Source organism: Nothobranchius furzeri, chromosome 14 (assembly GCF_043380555.1).
Source record: "Nothobranchius furzeri strain GRZ-AD chromosome 14, NfurGRZ-RIMD1, whole genome shotgun sequence".
NCBI lineage: Eukaryota > Metazoa > Chordata > Actinopteri > Cyprinodontiformes > Nothobranchiidae > Nothobranchius > Nothobranchius furzeri.
This window is the reverse complement of record NC_091754.1, coordinates 41,685,471-41,701,686: the sequence shown is the minus strand read 5'-3', so window position 1 is coordinate 41,701,686 and position 16,216 is coordinate 41,685,471. Positions and strand designations below refer to the sequence as shown.

At 43.6% G+C, this 16,216-nt stretch overlaps 1 protein-coding gene across 3 annotated transcripts in view; it reads right to left on the bottom strand.

Annotated features, from left to right (window-relative positions):
* LOC107389476 (anoctamin-1) overlaps positions 1 to 16,216 on the bottom strand; it is a 75,856-nt gene that overhangs the window by 55,387 nt on the left and 4,253 nt on the right. Inside the window, exon 1 of one of the 3 annotated variants that reach the window (XM_054746503.2) lies at positions 5,635 to 5,865. The exons of 1 other annotated variant lie outside the window; for it this stretch is intronic. In XM_054746503.2, the coding sequence (XP_054602478.1) occupies positions 5,635 to 5,736 (102 nt within the window). In that variant the 5' untranslated portion in view covers positions 5,737 to 5,865. Of the gene's footprint in view, positions 1 to 5,634; positions 5,866 to 16,216 lie in introns of those variants that run through there. One more of the 3 variants, XM_054746504.2, reaches the window with a different exon arrangement.

The following is a 16,216-nucleotide window of genomic DNA, read 5'->3' as shown; positions in this document are numbered from 1 at the left end:
GACCACTTTCAACACTCTACTGCTTTCTTCTACAATCTGCTCTTTAACTGTACTATTTTCTGCTATTTCAGCTGTTAACTTTATTTTCTCTCTAAGTGATTTTCTCTCCAGACGAAGCTACAGTGATGTTCTGCTGAGCTGTGGTGGCCTCATGGAGGGGTCCATCGTCTAGCACACTGCTGCTAACCACTAATGCATTCTCTCTCTCCTGATAATAACTTTTTGCTTTCCTTGACGTTGGATGTGCTACTACTAGTTTACCCGTTTAATTATAGATTCACTAGGATAAATACAATAAAGTTTATCTCACCAAATAGAATATTTACTAAGAAATCCCAATATAACTATAGACACATTACTTTGTCCTGTGTGTGTGTGTGTGTGTGTGTGTGTGTGTGTGTGTGTGTGTGTGCGTGCGTGCGTGCGTGCGTGCGTGTGTGTGTGTGTGTGTGTGTGTGTGTGTGTGCCTGCTCTGTCTTCTCGGTCCCCAGTGAGTCGTGGAGGATGGCTGCTTATACTGAGCCAGGATTCTCTGGAGGTTCCTTCCTGTTAAAAGGGAGTTTTCCTCTCCACTGTCGCTTTATGCTTGCTTAGTATGAGGATTGCTGTATAGTCACTGACACTAGTCAGTGACTTGATGCAATTTGCTGGGTTCCTTTTATAGGAAACATTATTTCTGATTGGCTTAATGAACTGACCTGAATTGGAATGTTTATTATGTGAAGTGCCTTGAGACGACTTGTCGTGATTTGGCGCTATATAAATAAAATTGAATTGAATTGAATTGAATTGAAAGGTTCACAAAACAAAACATCCTATTAAAGGGACTTCACTGAGTTTTGAATTTTTATGTTCGCGATTGCCCCCTCAGGCCAAAAGCATAATCGCAGCTTCAATAGTAGGCTCGTGCACGAGGCGCGCATGCTGTAAGTGCACACTCCTTAACGAAAATAACAGCTAAGACAGTTCCTTGTGTGTGTGTGTGTGTGTGTGTGTGTGTGGCCCGGAGGACAGAGGACAGGAGAATGCGCAGCTAATTAATTAAATCATTTGGTTCTGTACCTTTCTCTTCAGTTGGGCCGACAAAGGTTTATGATGGGTCAGTCCTCCTGCATGCTCAGATCATTCCCTTCGCTTGCTTGAAAAATTGTTCCACAATGAAAGTTGAACCCACATCTTTTTTATCTGTGAATTCAATGCCGTTCGGCGAGTCTCAAATTAAAATGTGGGCATCTTACTGTAAGAAAATATACCATTAATGTAAAAAAGAAACTCTAAATAAAGTGTAATCACATCCAGAATCGAACCCAGGTCTTCTGAACAAAAGTCCTATGTCTTACTAGGCGAGCTAAAGCACCAATGATGTCCTTTGTATCTGTAATATTTATATCCTTGATGACAGCTGAAACAATGTTCAAAGAACGGTGCCCGAGCGTGAACGCGCATGAAGCAGCCTGCTCGACCCGAGCAGCTCTCTTTTTCTGTGATTTTACAGAAAAACAGGCAATCACAGTAAAAATGCCAGGGCTCATTCTACAGGACCAGGGCATTGCAGGAGAATGTATTAAGAAGAAATTTATTATTTCTATACATGTTTTGGCTGTCAAACTTCCATAATGCCCCTTTAAGATATGACTGACAAGTAACGCCCCTAACTATTTTACAACATGGCACAGTATATAAAGATAAATAAAACTATAATATAATGATCCCGTACAAGAACAAATAATAAAATGACGAATTCAACTCAAGATCCCAACTGATTTTGATATAATTCTACAGACAAATTCAGTGTGTTATTTCCAGTGTTGGGCAAGTTTCTTCAAAACTGTAATGCATTATTTATTACTTGCTACCCTCATTTTAAAGTAATTCATTACATTACAATATTACTGATTTTAAAATGCAAGGCATTACACTACTTTTACATTACTTTAAGTTACTTTCACCAAAACAAATTCAGTATGAATCTGGTAATGTGACGCTCAGTGAGCTCATGACATATATGTGGAAAGTGATGTGGTGTCTGAGCTAGGATTGCTGTTAAAAACAGTCAGATATAATAACAGTGCTTTAAAATGATTGTTTATTAAATAAAAGCAACAACAATCTGTACTCTCAGCATGCTGCTATCTTATAGGGCCATCTGAGCAGGGAGTGAGGTGGTGGGGGCTCCTAGCCTATATTTGCCTTGGTCCCCAAATGCCTTGATACGGTCCTGAATGTGAAACTGACTTCTGGAGTGATCTGATTCGATCACATGTATAAATATTAAATGCTTATATATTATTGCTTTTCACTGGTAAAAATGTGTATTGGGGATAAATCTACCTACTTTTTTCTTTTTTTCTTGATTTTATTTGAATAATTTCCGGCCCTTTCTCTCTCTAACCTTCCTGCATGCTGCATGTTTTCTCCGTCTTCCAAAACTGTTTCCTAGATTTCCTACTTTCTAACTAATCAGCCAAAGGGATCTACCGAACGCAAAACAAAGCTTAATATGCGCTGCGCTCCAGCAGCAATGAGCTGAAATCACCGGGGCACAGATTATGAACTCAGCTGAAAAGTACATGAAGTACCAGAGAATATGGGCTGATATAAACGATCACAAATGAATGACTTTGTTTTGGTGGAGCGATTTTGTGAATATAACAGTAGCCGCGCGCAGAACGCAGCTGGAGTATTTGAGCCATTACCGCTGCGTCCTCTCTGCTCATAGAATGCCGCAAAGCTGAGTCCATAAATGACATCATATATGTGGATACTGGATCTTGTTTCAGGCTCCCCGCAATTTGAATTTTTAGGAAACCCACATCTTTATTCTGGGTTTAGAAATGCATTGTAATTATCGCGTTACTGACACTTGTACAGAGTAATTATAACCATTTTCTTTACCTGTAATGCCTTACATTACCACATTACAGCAAAAAGCAATGCATTACAGTAATTAATTACTTTTGTACCGCGGTACTCCCAACACTAGTTATTTCCAAGTTAGTTTTTCATCAATAATAATGCCTATATATATATATATATATATATATATATATATATATATATATATATATATATATATATATAGATGTGTGTGTGTGTGTGTGTGTGTGTGTGTGTGTGTGTGTGTGTGTGTGTGTGTGTGTGTGTGTGCGTTTGAGAACATATTCTCATTTTCAAACATGATCTGGCTAATGGGTCTTGGAAGGAAAACTAATAATAATAACAATAATAATAAAAGAAAAGAAAAATAACAACCACAACAGCAATAATAATAATAAATAAAAATTATTTTTAATACAACAAAAACAACAAAAAATACTGATAAACACATAACAGATCAGACATAATAGGTTATCAACAGGCATTTATCAACAAAAATAAAAGAACATGTACACATGCGTGCAGGAGAATCATTCCATGTATGTGTACATGTTCATTTATCTTTCAGACCCAGATTCAATTTTGTCAAATGCCTGTTGATAATTGTTGAACTTGGACAATATTAATACCCTCAAAAACCATGTTTGTCTTCTGCACTAGGTTTTATTTTTTATTCCAAAAATGATAAAGCTTGTTATTTGAATATTAAGTGACAATTTCTTAACCTTGATCCAATCAGAAATATTAAACAATTCTTCATTTGCTTCTCTTACCAGACCATCTATGTTTGTGTGTGACATTAAAAGTTTTATCAGCAAACATCAGAGACAGTGCCTTTTGCAAGCTTATTTTAAAAAGATAGAGATTAAAAAGAAAAGAGGGCTCAAAATGGAACCCTGGGGAACCCCACTATTCAACTCTAGTAGAATTTTGATTATTAATGCAAATATATTTCTCCTTTTCTAAAAGTTGGCTATGGAATAAACTTAAAGCAACATTTCCTATTGTGTACTTTTGCAATGGTGCTAAAGGAATTTTAAAATCAGCTGTATCAAATGCTTTTGACAGATTTAAGAAAACACCCAGAAAACGTTTTTATTATCTAAATCAGAGAAAATCTTGTTGACAAATTGTAAGTGCCATTTCTGCCTAAATTGCTTTCTAAATCCATATTGATGATTACACAGAGTGCTATTCTCAAACAAATACTCTACGATTCCTGAATAAACACATTTTTCAAGAATAATAGAAATGGTAAATGGCCTGTATTTGATATAGCGCCTTCTAGAGTCCTGGAACCCCCAAGGCGCTTTACAACACAATCAGTCATTCAGCCATTCACACACACATTCACACACTGGTGGGGATGAGCTACAATCTGGCCACAGCTCCCCTGTGACGCACTGACAGAGGCAAGGCTGCCGAGCACTGGCGCCACCGGTCCCTCCGACCACCACCAGCAGGCAACGTGGGTTAAGTGTCTTGCCCAAGGACACAACGACAGCGACAGACTGAGCAGGGCTCGAACCTGCAACCTTCCGATTACGGGGCGAGCACTTAACTCCTGCGCCAACATCGCCCCGAAAACACAGGTAACATCGAAATAGGTTGATAATTATGAAATAAACTAGCGTCCCCAGCTTTTAATAATGGAGTTACCTTAGCTATTTATAAATCCCTTGGTATAAAACTGGTTTTCAGTGACAAAGATGGAATATATTTAAAGGGCTCCAAAATAGATGGAGCTGTTTTCTTTATAAGACTGGCTTTTATCTCATCATGGCCTGGATCATTAGCGTTTGGAGGGTCAAACTCATCTAAAATAGTCACAATTAGAATTTGTGCAAAAAGGGCAACAATGCTTTTAGCTAAAGAGGGACCAATATCAATAAAAAATCATTCATTTTACAGTTACTAAAATCTCACAGCATGAAGAGAGGCTCCTGGAATAGCTACTCTGTTGTCAACAAGGTCCTTCTTAGGCTACATTTTCTGTCCTAAACAGAAAACATTGTTCCCAAACTTCCTCCGCAGAGTTTCCCATGATTCTGAAGAACATGCAGGCGGTCTTGCTTGGGGTTTCATTTCAGTCTGCACAGACAAGAAGTCCACACCCTTTCTGTTTTGATCATGGAGTTGAGAATGTTCAAGTTGAGCCAGGTGTCACTGAACACCACCACGCTCAACTATCGGCATGCAAAATACGTCTTCATCATGGGGTTCCTCTATTTTGGTTCTGAGAGACTACACGTTGTAGAGAAACACGCCGCTTATCTGGTGATAGTGTTGTAAATCTGTGACATCCTGTAGTCCTCTGATAATGCTTTTTAGGAAGGGGAGGAATTTCTAACATTCCCTGCAGGTCTGCAACTGGTGCAATGATATGAACAGACAGGAGAGGGTGTCCGCTGCATGGGCGGATGCTTCACGTGTGGACATTTTTAACATAACTTCACCAGATGAGAACATTTCCAGGCCAATAATATTCCTTGTGCATTGGAATTTTTCTTAGATTGAATAGAATTGAAATTTAATTGTCTAAACATTCACGTAAACTATGATGGATGTTATTTAACCACATTATCAACATGTTAACCACATTACCAACATGAAATATAATATATTAAACCTGCTCTGATGATAGTTGTTAAAAAACACTCATCTTCATTTATATTTAGAGTGAACCTCTAATGCCACATCACTCCTTCCATGCTTCTGTTGCCATCCAAAATGTTTCCGTTTCAAATGATTACTCGCCTTAAACTTGCCGTGGAAGATGACATCTCGTAGAAAATGTGGTTCCTGCTTGAAGTCAGAGGTTAAAGGTGGCTGTAGTCCTGACTCTGCCTCATCTGTCATAATGTTGATTGAACGAAGAAAAGAAGCAGCAGTAAGAAAGCAAATGCCCTACTTTGTGCTCCACTTTCATCTGGGTGTCTCTACTACGTGAAACATCTAGTTATAGGAGAGCTCCACACTCAGTGTGGAGTTGCTGAAGTGAGCCTCCAGCCTTGACACTTGAGATGTTGTCTGTTGGCCAAGTTCTAAACTTAGGAAGCCATAAAGCTGAAGAAAAAGTTCCCACCCTTCGGATCTCTGTATTTGCTAAACTGTAATGAGCAACTGCTTCATTTTTGCTGCATCTTAAAACATCAGAGAAATTCTTTCACTTAGTGTTCTAAATGTTACACCTTATTAGTCGTTAATAAACCCACTTAGTGGATTATTGTTTAGTTATGATTTACTTCTATTCATTAATGTGTGTGTGTGTGTGTGTGTGTGTGTGTGTGTGTGTGTGTGTGTGTGTGTGTGTGTGTGTGTGTGTGTGTGTGTGTGTGTGTGTGTGTGTGTGTGTGTGTGGTGGGAGGTAGCAGTCATTTATGCCAACGTGTTGTATTGAAGTAGGGATTTCAGGTGTCTTGCTGAACTACAACACCCATGATGCAGCAGAGCAGCAAGTATCTGGTTGCTTTTCTCCTGGTTCGTTTACAAGATTAAATTGTAAACTTCCTTCCATTAATCTTCCATTGTCAACTATCAGCTTATTAACAGTCACAAGTAGAACCAGTATAATTAAGAGAAATACATGACGGTACAAAAATGAACACAACTAAACCCCAGCATGCAACATTATTCACTTAATGCATCAGTGCTTACTTGCAGACTCAACATTACATTTTAAATATTGCATATAAAATCCCCCAAAATACATAGAAAAAGACATAAACTGTATTAATGGCTGGAGAACCCAGAACACCAGACGTTTATGACCAATCCCTCTCCAACAGGTTAAGAAGACAAATTTTCTCCAGGATTCAGTTCAGTGTGCCCTGTTAAATGCTCGCTCCATCTCAAACAAATCCTTTATTTTAAATGAGCTGTTCATTAGAGAAAAGTTGGACTATTTATTTCTTACAGAGACGTGGCAGCAAGATAGATAAGTGTACACTTCAATGAAATACGTCCACCAAATGTCATGGTCTGCGTCTGTCTTCCCCATGTGTCTCCTGGTGTCCTCCATCCCTCTCTAGATTCCCTCTTGTGTCTCTTTGTTCCCCAGCTCCTCTTGTGCTCCACTCCATGTTCTCCCCTTGTGCTGTAGCTCTTTGGCGCCCTCATGTGTCCTTTTTCTGCGTGTCAGTTTAGTGTCTTATGTTTATAGTCCTTTAAGTCTAGTCCTCCCAGGTTTTGTGTCATCTCATTCTTCCCCAGGTCCTCCAGGTCTCGTTTACATTCTGTGTCCTTGTAGTCCCCAGCTTCCTTGTCCCCAGCTCAACGTGTGTGTGTGAGATCCAGTCTCCTGCTCAGTTTGTGTGTTTGTGTGTGTGTGTGTGTTGTTCTGTGTGTGTGTGTGCTTGTCCATTCCCCTTTCCCGTTTATATATTAGTGCCTTGGTGTGTGTGTATTAGTCCTTCCCGCAGCCTTTAGATTTAGTTTTGGTGTCTTAGAGTTTCTTAGGTTTATTTGGCCCTCCTCTGTTTCTGTTTGCCCATTTTGATTATTAGGTTCACCTGTCTTCCCTCCAGCTCTCACTTCACACACCTGCTCCCATTTTCCCTAATCACTTCTCCCAGCGTATTTAAGCCCTGTCTGTCTCTGTGTTCTTGTCGGTCCATTGAATGTTTGTTATTCTGTCAGTCTCGTCTCGTTTGGATTACCAGTGTTCTTTGCCCCTTGGACTTTCTAGAGTTTTTGATCTCCAGAGCTTATCTGGAATTTTGGACTTCTGGCTCGCTGCCTGGATTTACTTTTGTTCCGCCTTCAAAATAAAGAATTTTTACTTTTCATCATCTCTGCCTCGTGTCATCCTGGGTAACTGCATATTTGGGTCCTAACATCCTCAGAACGTGACAGAATGGACCGACCAACCAGGACCCAGCGGCCACGGATGTACACCTTCCACGGCGACCCGGACTCCTGTAAGACTTTTCTTCTGGACTTTGTTAGGCTTCATGACACGGACACGCCAGACATTGATCTGGTAATTAACCTGGTGTTCCTCCTAAGGGGGAGAGCTCTGCAATGGGCCAGCCTATATTTTGATCAGAATCCAATTCAGGAGTTGGTGTTTTGGGACTTCGCAGAGGATCTGCTGGACGCCTGCAGCAGCCCACAGTTTCCCTCCTTCTCTGTGGATTATAATCCATCAGCAAGCGCCATATTAAGAGCTGCCTTCTCAGCATCTAAAAAGCACCACGCATCCACATCTCCGCCTGGTTCTGACAGCACCACCACTTCCTCTACGGTGGGCTGCCACCACACTTCTCCAACTGTTCCTGCCGTCTCCATAACTCAGCCTCCTATGGTCTGTGTCACCACACCTCCACCAGTTCCAGAGAGCTCTACCACACCCTCACCTGGTCCCGACAGCACCACCACTTCCTCTCTGGTGGGCTGTATCTCATCCTCAGTGCCTGCCAGCGTCACCTCCACACCTCTGTTGACCCAAGACTACCCACGTCGACGACGTCGCCGCAGCCGCCGTCAGAGGTCTTCTGGGGCAACAGTTCAGGTGGCTCCTGCTCCAGCGGTGGTCCCGAGGGTCGCATCGCGTCCTGCTCCAGCGGGGGTCCCGAGGGTCACTTCGCATCCTGTCTCGACGGTGGTCCCGAGGGACGCATCGCACCTCGCCTCAGCGGTGGTCCAGGTGGATGCATCGCACCTCGCCTCAGCGGTGGTCCAGGTGGACGCATCGCACCTCGCCTCAGCGGTGGTCCAGGTGGACGCATCGCACCTCGCCTCAGCGGTGGTCCAGGTGGACGCATCGCACCTCGCCTCAGCGGTGGTCCAGGTGGACGCATCGCACCTCGCCTCAGCGGTGGTCCAGGTGGACGCATCGCACCTTGTCTCCGTGATGGTCCAGGAGGACGCATCGCATCCTGCCTCGGCAGTGGAGGACACACGGGCTCTGGTCCAGGCCGTCCACGGGCCCCCGGGCCAGAAGTCGATGCCTCCCGTCTCGGGTACCGAAGTGGACGCACCCGGCTCGAGCCCCGAAGTGGACGCACCCGGCTCGGGCCCTGAAGTGGACGCACCCGGCTCGGGCCCCGAAGTGGACGCACCCGGCTCGGGCCCCGAAGTGGACGCACCCGGCTCGGGCCCCGAAGTGGACGCACCCGGCTCGGGCCCCGAAGTGGACGCACCCGGTTCGAGCCCCGAAGTGGACGCACCCGGCTCGGACCCCAAAGAAGACGTCTCGAGCCTCTGCTCTGAAGCGGACATCTCTGTCTCAAGTCTCCCCACACGTGTTCCAGTTCCCCAAGCCTCAAGTGTTCCCATCTCGAGTGTTCAAGTCTCCCAGCCTCCCGAGTCACAAGCCTCCCAGTCTCTAGCCTTCCAGTCACCTCAAGCCCTCCAGTCACCTCAAGCCTCCCAGTCTCTAGCCTTCCAGTCACCTCAAGCCTTCCAGTCACCTCAAGCCTCCCAGTCTCTAGCCTTCCAGTCACCTCAAGCCTTCCAGTCACCTCAAGCCTCCCAGTCGTCTCAAGCCTTCCAGTCACCTCAAGCCTCCCAGTCTCTAGCCTTCCAGTCACCTCAAGCCTTCCAGTCACTAGCCTTCCAGTCACCTCAAGCCTTCCAGTCACTTCAAGCCTCCCAGTTTGACGTTCCCCAGTCTATGTCCCCTCAAGTTCCCCAGTCTGAAGTTCCCCAGTCTACGTCCCCTCAAGTTCCCCAGTCTGAAGTTCCCCAGTCTACGTCCCCTCAAGTTCTCCAGTCTGACGTTCCCCAGTCTACGTCCCCTCAAGTTCCCCTGTCTGAAGTTCCCCAGTCTACGCCCCCTCAAGTTCCCCAGTCTGAAGTTCCCCAGTCTGTGTCCCCTCGTAGTCGTGGTCTTTGTCCAGAGTCCCCTGTTAGTAGTAGTCCCCCTCAAGTTCCCCAGTCTGAAGTTCCCCAGTCTGTGTCCCCTCGTAGTCGTGGTCTTTGTCCAGAGTCCCCTGTTAGTAGTTGTCCTGTGTCCCCTCTTAGTCATGGTCTTTGTCCAGAGTCCCCTGTTGGTAGTGGTCCTGTGTCCCCTCTTAGTCATGGTCTTTGTCCAGTGTCCCCTGTCGGTAGTGATCCTGTGTCCCCTCTTAGTCTTGGTCTTGATCCTGTGTCCCCTCTTAGTCTTGGTCTTGATCCTGTGTCCCCTCTTAGTTTTAGTCTTGGTCCTGTGTCCCCTCTTAGTCTTAGTCTTGGTCCAGTTTCCCCTCTCAGTCTTAGTCTTGGTCCAGTTTTCCCTCTCAGTCTTAGTCTTGGTCCAGTTTCCCCTATCACCACACTCCTACAGTCCAGGCTCCTGGTTCCCCGTCGCCGGCCCCCCAGACTCCCACAGTCCCGGCTCCTGGTTCCCCGTCGCCGGCCCCCCAGGCTGACACAGTCCAGGCTCCTGGTTCCCCGTCGCCGGCCCCCCAGACTCCTACAGTCCAGGCTCCTGGTTCCCCGTCGCCGGCCCCCCAGACTCCTACAGTCCCAGCTCCTGGTTCCCCGTCGCCGGCCCCCCAGACTCTTCTGTTCCCTCCTCGCCCGCCCCTTTTTGGGTTGTGTTTTGTTTGCTCCCTCCTCTCCCTCCCTCTGGTTGTTTCGTGTCTGGTTTTGGTCTTGTCTTTTGCTTGTGGTGTTTGTCTGTCTTATGGTCGTCTGGTATCCGCCCTTAGAGGGGGGGGGGGGTACTGTCATGGTCTGCGTCTGTCTTCCCCATGTGTCTCCTGGTGTCCTCCATCCCTCTCTAGATTCCCTCTTGTGTCTCTTTGTTCCCCAGCTCCTCTTGTGCTCCACTCCATGTTCTCCCCTTGTGCTGTAGCTCTTTGGCGCCCTCATGTGTCCTTTTTCTGCGTGTCAGTTTAGTGTCTTATGTTTATAGTCCTTTAAGTCTAGTCCTCCCAGGTTTTGTGTCATCTCATTCTTCCCCAGGTCCTCCAGGTCTCGTTTACATTCTGTGTCCTTGTAGTCCCCAGCTTCCTTGTCCCCAGCTCAACGTGTGTGTGTGAGATCCAGTCTCCTGCTCAGTTTGTGTGTTTGTGTGTGTGTGTGTTGTTCTGTGTGTGTGTGTGCTTGTCCATTCCCCTTTCCCGTTTATATATTAGTGCCTTGGTGTGTGTGTATTAGTCCTTCCCGCAGCCTTTAGATTTAGTTTTGGTGTCTTAGAGTTTCTTAGGTTTATTTGGCCCTCCTCTGTTTCTGTTTGCCCATTTTGATTATTAGGTTCACCTGTCTTCCCTCCAGCTCTCACTTCACACACCTGCTCCCATTTTCCCTAATCACTTCTCCCAGCGTATTTAAGCCCTGTCTGTCTCTGTGTTCTTGTCGGTCCATTGAATGTTTGTTATTCTGTCAGTCTCGTCTCGTTTGGATTACCAGTGTTCTTTGCCCCTTGGACTTTCTAGAGTTTTTGATCTCCAGAGCTTATCTGGAATTTTGGACTTCTGGCTCGCTGCCTGGATTTACTTTTGTTCCGCCTTCAAAATAAAGAATTTTTACTTTTCATCATCTCTGCCTCGTGTCATCCTGGGTAACTGCATATTTGGGTCCTAACATCCTCAGAACGTGACACCAAACTGCTCTGTGTTTACCACACCTCGCCCAACACGTCGTGGTGGAGGTCTTGCTGTGGTCTTTAAAGACAAACATGTCGGTAATCTGGTGAAAAATTGCCCTTTTACAACTTTTGAATGTCAGGTCATCAAAGCAGGGTTACAAAATGTATTTCACTGTATTTTTATCTACCGACCTCCCGGTCCAGCTGGCCCTTTTCTCTCTGAATCTGCAGATTTTCTATCATCAATGATCAAACTAGAAAAACATGTGTCTGACCAGGATATCAGCAGCACAGCACCATGGGGGACTGTATTCTGACCATTAACTACTCGGCACACCTTTGGTGTGCTCAGCTATTCAGATGACTTTGCCATTGTTACTTTGATCGTGGAACAGTTCTCTGTCAGCTGAGCGGAGGGCTGCTGATGGAGCATGACTGTTCTAAAAAGAATTGTGCAAAAATTTTAGCTCTGCAGGTCAGTCTAGCCATGCTCCATTGGCCTCGGTAGGTCTACCATTAGACTGAACAATTTTGTGACCAGTCAATCACTATCAGCCTTTCAGTGCTCTATTTTTATAGAGACATTGAGCATGCTTAGTACAAGAGCTGCAATGGAATAAAACTACAAAGATTGCATTGGCTTAGGAATGGCGCTCATTTAACCCTTCCACTGTCAGGGGACCCCTCAAGGACGGGGTGATTAAACATGTTCGATAGTTTATCCCTTGGCATGGCTGAAATGGTGCACTCTTAACAAAATAAATAAATAGAAAAGCACTGGACTTAAAATAAGGAAAAGTGGGTTCAAAACTGGGTTGGGGCAAAAAACAAAAAACAACAACATCCAGTGTGGGCCCTTAGGCAAGACCCTTTGTGCTATTCACCTATACCTCACACCATGATGCGAGCCACCAAAATTAATGAGATGCTGGCTCAGACGTCGCCCGGCCAAACAAGGCCTGTGTCAGGTGCAGACAGGTGGGTGAGATGCAAGAACCTCCAGTAACCCTAGTCAGAGGGGTTACATGCAGAGAATGTGGGAAGAATGATGACTTCGAACCCCGCACTCAACACTAACTGCCAAACAACTAGTAGCTCAGTGTTCCAATATCCACAAACGGCAACTGCCATTAAAACTTGAGACTGACGAGTTACAACACAAATGCTACGGCAAGGGAGAGCCAAGACACAAGGTCAGAGATTCGGTATGAAGCCCCAATAAGTGAAACAACGCTGAACGAAGCAGCAACTGAGTCTCAGGTACAAATAACTAGACAGCACCAGACGATCCACGCCTACTGGCTTAAGAAGCTCATTGCACTCCATTAAAGCCTGGCAGCACAAATTAACTCACCCTGAATGGCTAACTGAAGGGCACACAATCCTGATCATGAAAGCCAATAACCGGTCCCTCTACAACATGGAAGTTTATGTCAGGCATCATAGCGGCTAGGATAAGTGGTCAATACATGAGCCAAACACCAGCTGCTGATAGACCAAACAGTTGCCCAAGACTGCGAAGCCAGACACATCAACTTGTGCACGGCCTGGATTGATTACAAGAAAGCCTACGACTCAATGCCACACTCGTAGATCAACAGGATTCTGAGAGCCTACATTGTGAACTCAATGAGACTGTGGAAAACCACCCTTGAGGCCAACTGCACACGTCTCCATCAAATGTGGCTATCGCTACTACTGTTCTGCATAGATCTGAACCCTCTCAGCCAAATAATAAACAAGACTGGCTATGGATACCGACTCAAGAAAGGAACCTCAATCAGCCCCCTCCTCCACATAGATGACATGAAGCTGTACGGCAAGAGCAAGCAAGACATCGACTCGCTGATCCACTTCACCGGGATCTACAGCACTGATGTCAGAATGTCATTGGACTTGAGAAGTGTGGTCGGATGGTGACAAAGAAAAGGAAGGTACCGTATTTTCACAACCATAGGGTGCACCATGTTATAGGGCGCAGCTTCAGTTAGGGGTGTCTTTTTGGTATTTAACACATACAAAAGGCGCACCGGGTTATAGGGCGCGGGCACGGTAAAACGTACCGGTAAAACATCTGTGCGGGCTTGGGACTCGGAACACATCAGTGCAATCCAGACATTGTGAAAATTAAAACAGCCAAAAGCATGCTTCACTTTACTGGTCTAGTCCTGGTTCAGACCTGGTTTAGAGCACACTTGCACTTCCTCATTGCGTGCGCTGATGGCTCGTGCTCCTTATGCGCTGATGCGCTGTGTTGAAGTTCAGAATGTGTTTACCGGTAGTTGGTGGATTTAACCACATAAACTTTCCACATGAACAAAATCATGTGTGTGTGTTATTAATAGGCCTAAGAAAATAGTGTGATTTGAATTGTGTTTTAGCCACGCCCCTTGTCTTCTATTACGTTCGTGTCTCACAACAACACAAGGGGTTTCACTCCCAGAAGGAACAATAGCAGCCATTGAGGACAGCTATGAGTACCTTGGTATCCTACAAGCAAATGACAAGCTTGATGAAGCTGCAAGGAAAGGAGCCACAGCCAAATATGTACACCTGGTAAGGCAAGTCCTAAGAAGTCAGCTCAGTGGCAATCTGCGCAATAAAAAGCTATGCCCTGTCAATAACCAGAAATTCTGCAGGAATCACCAATACAGATTTCCAAAAGTGCCGATCACCGATACAGATCACACGGATTGGCCAAAGATTTTCTGTGAAGTTATAGTGATTGCTACAGGCTACATGATCTGAGAATAAAGGAACTATAACATCACCTTACATGGCCGGTATAAATTTAGACTAAAATTTTTTTTATGTTTTTGAAGAGACAAAAAGGCTTGCAGCACAATTAGTGTGTTTGTTTATGACCACAACTACTACGCCTCCTGCTCACAACCCAAGGTTTAGAGCTGAAAATGTCTCTTGGATGAGAGGTAATAACCAGAAGAGTCCAGATATTTTCAAGTAAATCTCTTAAGATGACAATGTCCAGGATGACTGAGAATCTACACCAACATGCTGAAGCATCACAATGTAGCCGCTATCAGTAACAATCTAACAGATTTAAAAGAAGCTCTAAACATTCTAAATAGTGCAGGAAAGCAACTAAAACTAGAACTGCAAGCAGTTATCAACGGGTTCCAAGCCCCCAGCGCCAGTCGCCCACCCGCCCCGCCCTCAACTTCGCCGGTCCTCACGCGGTCCCGCCCCAAAAACACGTTCTCCCGCCGGCGTCCCGTCAGCTCACCTCAACCGGCGCAATGAAAGTAACACTCAGGATACGTCATTAAACCTGCAAAGCCTATACACATCTTTCAGAGGCATGGCTGACTTCTCAATCGTGATTACAATGGAATTCCACTGTTTCCTTATTAAAGAACGTGAAGATTTAATGAGTGAGATTATCAAACAATAATCTATACATGTACAGAATATTACAAACAACATAAATACTTGATAATGTCTTTAGATTTAATTGATTTTCAACAAAAACAATGAGTTTCATTTTGTGACTTACTGACCAAATGTTTCAAAAAATCATGAAAAATACATAACTCATCATAAAATTACCAAAATATTCTCACATGGCAGTGTTGACATGTGGAATAATATGATGTTGTTTTTAAATCAGTAGACTCAAAGCTTTTTTGAAGAAAAATCAGTAAATATAACTGTAAGGGTCACAGTCAAAATTAAAATATTCATAAAAAATAGTGCTACTTTCTAAAATTTATAGAAAAATCTCAGATCACCATAGGCACATGTGGAATGTTATCAATTTGTTATATTTATTTTGTACCTAAAAAAAACGTTCTTACAAAAATTAGTTACTTTTTGTCCAACTATACAAAAAACTGGCAAAAAGTAAAAAATTCATTAAAAATCAATGCTTTCGTACAAAAATCTCAAAATATTCCGAGATTGCCTCTGTGATGTGAGAATTCTTTTTATATTTTTGTTGGGGTCATAAATGTAAAATTGTACCTACAATAAAATAATATTTGCGTTAGTTGCTGTAGACAAAAATATGTCCTATAATTAAACACAAGGGGGAGCTCAAATCAAGACGACATTTTTTTGTTTCATTAACCACCTAAGAGTGAACTTTATGGCAAATGTCAATACGATTGTGAAAACAGAATTTGCGCTACAATTGCTAGCCTAAAAATGTATTTTTGTAAATTTAAAGCGCAAACATCTTCGTGGAGCTGCGGTTTTCAATATCTAAGCTCATGGCTATCCAGTTAACATAATCTGGAAAACGTAGCTTCTTACATGAAAATAATGATTTTTAGGAAATTTTTCAAATTTGAAATTTTAAATGATCATAAACCACGCCCACATTGATCAATCATTACCATATTGATAATGTAGTCTTAGGACTCTACAATGATGACAACCACTAAGTTTCGTGCAGATCCATTTAACCAGGTCAGCAGTATAATGTATTGCTATTTATAGCGCCCCCTATTGTTTAATCAAGGTGAAAATCAAGACATACACTTGAATTGACCTTAGGTTTGACTGTTATGAACAGCTTTGAAAAATGTCCAAATATTTTGAAGTTATGCTAAAAAAACTTTTTCATTCCCCAAAAAATATTTAAAAAATTCATATGTTTAAAAAAATGTTTAAAAAAATCATGAAAAATACATAACTCATCCTAAAATTACCAAAATATTCTCACATGGCAGTGTTAACATGCGGAATAATATGATGTTGTTTTTAAATCAGTAGACTCAAAGCTTTTTTGAAGAAAAATCATCATCCAGGTCTCTTATGCGTCTTCGTGTGCGCAGAATTATGCTTAAGCGCCTCGTGATTTTT